Source organism: Ovis canadensis, chromosome 11 (assembly GCF_042477335.2).
Source record: "Ovis canadensis isolate MfBH-ARS-UI-01 breed Bighorn chromosome 11, ARS-UI_OviCan_v2, whole genome shotgun sequence".
Taxonomy (NCBI): domain Eukaryota; kingdom Metazoa; phylum Chordata; class Mammalia; order Artiodactyla; family Bovidae; genus Ovis; species Ovis canadensis.
In genome coordinates, this window is record NC_091255.1 from 63,476,289 (window position 1) to 63,483,605 (window position 7,317).

The following is a 7,317-nucleotide window of genomic DNA, read 5'->3' on the forward strand; positions in this document are numbered from 1 at the left end:
GGGCTCAAGGAGGAACCCCAAGCCTGGGCCCTGCAACCCAAATCCTGCATTTGGGTGGACCAACTCCGTACCCACCTGGCCACCTGCGTGGTAGAGTCTGAGGAAGGGCCCCACCAGGCCAGGAACTGCCATCACTGCTTTATCCTAGCCCCTTGGGGACCCAACTCAGGCCTCTGGCTCCCTGAGAGCTGCGGCTGACCTCTGGGATGTGGCCACACAACACGCACATTAGGACAGGGTGCCCCGAAGGAGCTTGGGGGCAGAAGAGCAGAGAGGGCGGAAAGATACCTTGGCGGGGGGGACAGGCTAAAGTGTGGGGCCACCATCGGGCCCCCCAAGGCAGGAGGGCAGCTTCCCCCACCACCAACTGCAAAGACAGGGGCTCCAGGGCTAAGGCTCAGCCTGTGGTGGGCTGTGAGGTGGTGGCCAAGGGCCAAGAGGAGAGGGTCACTATGACCAAGCCAGAACCTGTTCCTCCTTCTTCCCACCCCAACCTATCAGCCCCCTTGTCAGAACACCCGACCCCGCCGCATGGCCATGGGGCTGGTCCCCTGAACCGCAGCACAGCCAAGGGCCCCCCACCCCTCTGCCCAAGGAGCACGCTCTCTGTTCCAAGGCAAATAAAGGCACCACAAACCAGGGAAGTTAGAAAAGTCTCTTTTAAGTTTTAAATTAAAATTTCACCCTGGTGAGATGATTTGATTTGGGAACTCCATCCAAAGGCAAGCCCTCCGCTCTGCTGTCCACGGCCGGGGACACAGTGGGAGAGGCAGGGCGGCCCTGGGGTTGGGGGCTGGCTCACAAGTCCTACATGAGCCCTGCACAGCTAGCCGCTGAGGCGACACGGGCTGGAGCACCGCTGACCGGGGGTGGGCAGCGGCCCCCACACCTTCAGACACCCAGCACCACCGGGAGTCCCTCCCACAGCTGCCACGGGGAGTGGGAAGGCCGTGGTCCTTCGCCCGATTCCAGAAGGTGTGACCTTTGAAAGGAGGCAGTGAGCAGACCAAGTGACTACAGTCACACCACCTGGCTCCCCAGCACCTGCCCTGGGCCTGGCGTTGGAGGAAGGGGTGCTGGCCCACTGGGTGGCTCCCCTGGCCTTTGCCCGCTGACCCAACACCCTGTCGGCCAGCCCCACTCTCACATACATTAGTTATTTTTATATATTCATATATATATTATAGTTATATATTAAAAAGAGGAAAAAAAAAAACTTGCCTGATTTGAAACTCCTGAAGGATCCAAGTGGCTCAGGAAGTTTACTGTCCCCCCACCCACAAAAATTCTCTTATATAAAATCTTCCAGTGCGATCTTCAGGAAACCCCCGCGCGCCCAGCTTCCCCCCCGCCCCTGGATTGCCCCCTAGCTCCAGCCCAGCGCCCGGTGGCATCCAGTCTCATCTCTGGCCGTCCATCGCCGCCATGGCTTTCTGCTGCGTGCTCCCCTGCTGTGCTCCGGGGGGCCACGTGGGCTGTGGGTGGTGGAGGTGGTGGAAGCTGTGGGCCGTAGGGGAGGAGGGCGGGATCCAGGCGGCCTGGTGACTGGGCGGGGACGAGGCCCAGAAGGGGCTGAAGTTTGCAGGGGGTGAGCAGGCCACGGCAGTCATGGGGCTGTTGCTGCTCTGCAGGCCCTCGGAGGCGCGAAGCTTTGAGAACATGGCCAGCGCGTCAGGGAAGTTGGGCGGTGTGGCAGGTGTGTTGCTGGGGGTACACATCTGCTGGGAGAGAACACAGGGGTTTCGAGGGCTGCCCAAGTGGGCCCCCCTCCCCAATCCCCAAGCCACAATCCGAGGTCCTACAGAGCCTGCCTTCCCGTGGGGCTCACCCAGGCCTGACCCTCTTTTATTTCCCATTGTTCAGTCCAAAAGAGGTTTCAACAGCACAAAAGCACTCCTTGCACAGAGCCGCTAAAAACCAAAAACATGGGGGCAGATTCCTACAATTTTTGTCAAAACCAAAGTGTTTCTTTTTTGAAAAAATATTTATTTGCTTGGCTGTGCTGGGTCTTAGTTGCAGCAGGTGGGATCTAGTTCCCTGACCAGGGATAGAACCTAAGCCCCCTGGCATTGGGAACACAGAGTCTTAGCTACTGGACCACCAGGGAAGTCCCCAGAGAGTGTTTCTTGATGCTTGGGAATGTCGCCCCAAGTGTCAGAAGCAAATGGTTAATTCCAGCCAGGAGCTGGAATGGTTAATTCCAGCCGAGACAAGGGAGGAAGCCCAGGGTACCACTGCTTAGTGCTTCAGCCTGGGTGAAAACCCAGCTGGCTCTTCAATAACTTGCCCTCAGATGTCCTGGGGAGGTCAGTCAAAGGAAGACAGCCAGATCCGGGGTCTCCCTCCAAGGCCAGCCCAGGGGGAGCTGTGCCTGCCTGGCAGCAGTGCTGGTCGGCGGGCGTCAGGGCCTCTGCCTCATCATCTCATTTCTCACGGCAATGCCAGGTCTTTCTGATTATTCTCTCTGTGATAGAGATGCGGAAACCGAGCCCCAGAGCTCAAATCAGTTGACCAAAAACACAGCAAGGCAGGGACTTCCCTGATGGGCCAGTGGTTAAGAATCTGCCCCCAATACGGGGGACTCAGGTTCAATCCCTGGTCAGGGAACTAAGATTGCACAAGCCACGGGGCAACTAAATCCACCTGCCCCGATACAGCCAAATACTTAAAGCATACCACTGCAGGACGCAAGCTGAGCAGCCGGAACCCAGGGGACTCCTAGGTCTTCAGGCCCAAGCTCTTAACCTCTACCCAGCCCCTGCTGCTGCTACTGCTGCTAAGTCGCTTCAGTCATGTCCAACTCTGTGTGACCTCATAGATGGCAGCCCACCAGGCTCCGCCGTCCCTGGGATTCTCCAGGCAAGAACACTGGAGTGGGTTGCCATTTCCTTCTCCAATGCATGAAAGTAAAAAGTGAAAGTGAAGTTGCTCAGTCGTGTCCAACTCTTAGCGACCCCATGGACTGCAGCCCACCAGGCTCCTCTGTCCATGGGATTTTCCAGGCAAGAGTGCTGGAGTGGGGTGCCATCAACTTCTCCGAGCCCCTACTCATCTGCAATTAGTTAATCTAGTGCAACTTCATGCCCAGGCCCCCCAAGGACAAAAACCAGCGATGTCAGTTTCCAGTGTCCCCGGCGACTCGTTGCCAGTGTCTGGGCGAGTCCACTCAGCCCCTCTCAGCCCTCTTCCCGGGGGTAGCTGCAAATATGCCAACCTCTGCTGTCTTCTGCCACAACCCTGAGCAGGGACTCCAGCCAGGAAGGGCAGGGGCCGGGCTGGTGTGCCGTAACTGGCAGTCTCCTTGCAAACACCAGGGACAGCAGACCCTCCCTCCCGCCCCTGCCATGTGGGGAGCACATAGGTGCCATCCAGGAGCACCTCGCGGGGGCCCAGGGAGGAGGCAGCTGAGAACACGGCCTGCAGAGCCTGTTGTGACCCCCACGGCCGCTTCTCCCTTTCCCAGGGAGCCATGGGAGCCCTTCTTTGAATTTCTCCTAATTTTAGCAACACCAGCCCCTCCCCCAGGCACAGGACTCAGGGAGCAAGATTTGAGGACTCTTCACCTTGCAGTCGGAGCTTACACAGCTCTGCAGTTAAAAACCCCAGCCCCCAAATGGGGACAGGCCCACGGCAGCGGGGGGAGGGGGGGGCAACCCTCTCTGATTAACTGGGCTGGCCCCTCCATCAGCAGCTAGGGCTCCAACCCGTGTCCTCTCTGGGGAGGCCACAGGACCCAGGGCAGCAGGCCTGGCCCCACCCAGACCACTTCCCTCCTCCCTTCACTATTCCTCCACCACCACCCCCCTTCCAGGGCTGACTTCTCGGCAGCAGGAAAACAATGAATGGGGGGTGGGGGCAGAAGCCAATTGCATCACAGCATCGTGACCGACTTCCCCGTCCACAAGCCAGCGATCTGGAGCAGGCCTGTGCCTGCCTGCCTGTGTGAGCTCAGGCAGCTTCCTTAACCTCTCTGGAGCTTCTCTCTGCTTCTATAAAGCCAGGGGTTTGGACCAAGTCCTGTGCAAGTCCAGCTCTACCTAACAGTTACGGAGAGCGCTTCCCAGCTCTCTAGCACACCCAGTGCCCGCTGCCCCCTCTGAACAGCCACTGTTTCCTGGCCAGTGTTTTTCTCCTCTTCCTAGCCCTTCCAAATCTAACCTGGGAGCCCATCCCCCTCTCATCTGGGAAGATGCCTCCAACTGTTGATGTCCAGTAATCTACCGGACTATTTATCAGTAACTCATGGCCTGGGGCACTTCTGGTATTTTTACGTAACATTTTCCTTTGATTTATTATCTCTTAAAAAAATGACCAGCTCCAAGAGGGCAGGGATGGTGTTCGTTCAGGTGCTGGTGAGGTACTCAATACATGGTACACTCATGGGAGACAACGATCAAAACCAGCAACAGGCCTCAAGGGAAGCTTCAAAAGGATTACAAACCCTGGGGATTTGCAGGGAAAGAGTAACAGAACCTAAAAGGATCACCAGTCCCGGCTCTCACAGGCGAGCCTCTCTGTTGAAGGCAGCCCAGAGCCGCTGAGCCGGAAGCCTGGGCCTTTTGAAATGACCAGTTGATGGAACAAACCTTGAGGCCCCCTTTGAGAGGACACGGAGGCAGCTTCCCCTCAGTCGGGTGCAGGTGGAGGCCCCCATGGAGATGAACCCCTCTTGGTTTTACCAAGAGCCTGGCTTCAACTGCCAATCCTGCGGCCAGCATAATTCTCATCATACTCCAGGGCAGTTTTGTTTTTTGATTTATACACAACAGGCCATTCCAAGAGAAAAGCTGGTTAAAGGGGTCAAAACAGACCCCCCACCACCACTTGTCCTTTGTAACTAGATGAATACATGGCATCAAGAACAAGACACAGCAGAGGAGCTCCTGGCAGCTTCTCCAGGCAAACGGCCACTCTGAGAAGGGAGCTGTGGGCAAGTACACTGAGCGTGAGAAATGGCAAAAAATACACTGCAGAAGCCGCAATAGATCCGGAGTGTGTTTTACCATCCCGATCGGGGGGCCCTCCTCCCCAGCAGGGCAAACTGGTAACTAGAGGGGGAGGAGGAGGCAGTCAAACCTCTGAAGTGAAGGGATGTCCTGTGCCCAGTGGAGAGCAGGATGCCTTATGGCCAGGAGGGCAAAGGCCCAGGCCTGGGGCCAACTTGGAAAAGAGAAGAAAGCAAATCCAGGCCTGAACCACTTCTGTTTCCTGTGCTTTATACGCCTTCACCTATAGAGATTAAACGCATTCTTGGCTTATCTAGTAAAAAACCTGTAAGTCTTCCAGGCGGCTCAGGGTTAGGTCTTTTCCCATGAACAGGAAAGAGTGGACCTAACTACCTGGGAAGAGCCCAGCTCCCAGGCCAGAATGGACTTGTCCCTTTCCTGTTCCCCGTAGAGCTGGGCTGTTTGGAAGAAGGGGGGGTTGCTGCCACTCAAGAGCAAGAAATGGTGCTCCATAAACAGACACCCCCAGGTCCCAGTCCCCGTGGGGTGGGGGGGGGGCCCATCGCTCCCGCCCTCCGTTTCCCCCTCCCGGGATATCTACTTATCCTCCGAGCCCCCTCCCCATACCTGCCTCCTGGCTACTCCTCCAGCCACCCTCCTGGCCCCTGGCCTAGGAAGATCGCCGGGGCACAAGGCCTCAGGTCGAGCCATAGTGGCCCCGGAGACCTGACCGCAAAGTTGGGCGAGCCGGCCGGCCCCGGGAGCCGCTCTTTCCTGGAAGACATTTTGGCTCTTTGTTTACAACGCGGCGCGGCGCTCCCCGGCAACATGGCTGTCACCGCCGGCGCCTGACAGCGGCCCCCGGCCCGCGCGCTCGGCCGCTCCGGTGCGCTGCGCCCCCGGCCGCCCCGGGTGCGCCGCGGTAGCGGCGAGGCCGGCCCTCCCGCCAGCCGCGCCCGGCCACACTTACCATCTGGTGGTGGTGGTGGCCGTTGGGAATGTTAGTTTCTTGGAAAAACGTGCTCAGGGCGGTCTGCGGACAAACACAGCGGCATGGTGGCGGTTAACGGGGGTCGAAGCCCACCCGCCCCACCGGCCGGGACCCTCCGCGGTGTCCGTGGCGCTGCCCTCCCGGGCCTCCGGGTCCGACCCTTTGGCCCGCAGACACGCGTCGCTCGGAGGGGGCGTCCCCCAGGCCCCGCGAGGGTCCCAGGCGGCAGGGCCCCACGCCCCACGCGGGCGCCGATCGCCGGACCGGGCGATATACATAGAGCTTCCCTGCCCCCTCTCCCTCCGCGACGCGCGGCCGGGCGCCCCGGCCTGCACCCCGACCCCAGCGCCGGTGGCCAGCGAGCGGGACTGCCCGGGAGCGCTGGTTCTCGGCCCACACGCACCTCGAACTGCCAGTGGGCCGCCTGCAGCAGCTGCTTCGCCTGGTCGGCCGCGCAGCCCGCGGCCAGCACGAACTGGTTGATCATGACCTGGTGCCGCAGCTCATCCATGTTCACCGACATGGCTCCGGCCGGCGCGCACTCCCGGGCTCGGCGGCCGCGGGAGGCCGGCTGCCCTCCGCTCGCGCTCGCCGCCGCCGCCCGCGGCCTCCGGACCCTCGGCCGCCGCGCCGCCCGCCTGGCGAGTGTTGTTGTCCGACTCGCGCTGCCGGCCGACACCACAAACAACAGCGCGGGGCGGGGCCGCGTGTCCCAACGTTCGGGGGCCGAGAGCCGCCGCCGCTGATTGGCCCGCTCCGCTCGGCCGGGGCCCGGTTCCCGTGCGGACGTTCCATTCGAATCCTGCGGCCTGCGGGCCCGCACTGTTTCTCTTTTTGCCTGGCCGCGCCCATTGGCGGACGTCGGCGCTGTGGGGCTCCCGGGCATTGGCCAGACGCTGTGTTTTGGCTCGCCTGGGCTCCTGATTGGCCCCGACCCGGCGTTTGGGGCGGAGCCGCGCCATCTGATTGGTCTCCCGTGAGTCTGTTTGAACTCAACTTGAAAACCTTGAGTGCCAGCTGATTGGCTGAGGCTCCTCTATTTGCTGTTGTAGTCTTGGGGGGTGGTGCGGCCAAGTTCATTCATTACTTCATTGAAACTGAACATGCTCAGCTGGAAAAGCAAGACAGAGTGGCTTTGACTCACTTCCTCTGAAAGATGTGGTCATCTCGAGAAACACAGTGATCAAAATAGGAAACAGAGTCTTTGAAGCTGCTCAACTCTCAAAATTGTTTATTTTTTTAAACTTTCAAGCCGCTTTACTTTTTTTTTTTTTTGGCTTTTTATTGAAGTATAATGTAATCTCTTCATGTCTCCTTCTACTCCAACACACCCCAAAAGCCCAACAGCCTTTCCCTACGTTTTTAGGCCAAAAACTTGGC

At 59.2% G+C, this 7,317-nt stretch overlaps 1 protein-coding gene across 2 annotated transcripts; it reads right to left on the reverse strand.

Moving 5' to 3' along the window:
* Window positions 1-641: 641 nt before the first annotated feature.
* Window positions 642-6,775, reverse strand: UBALD2 (UBA like domain containing 2). 2 transcript variants are annotated; one of them, XM_069542200.1, is made up of 3 exons: window positions 6,341-6,775; window positions 5,917-5,979; window positions 642-1,718 (listed from the first exon to the last, which is right to left on the reverse strand). In XM_069542200.1, exons 1-3 carry the CDS (start codon window positions 6,458-6,460, stop codon window positions 1,401-1,403), a joined length of 501 nt encoding a protein of 166 aa, XP_069398301.1. In that variant the 5' UTR covers window positions 6,461-6,775; the 3' UTR covers window positions 642-1,400. The 2 variants fall into 2 exon arrangements, with proteins under 2 accessions (XP_069398301.1, XP_069398302.1); XM_069542201.1 differs by having other exon boundaries at window positions 642-1,721; window positions 6,341-6,761.
* Window positions 6,776-7,317: the final 542 nt, after the last annotated feature.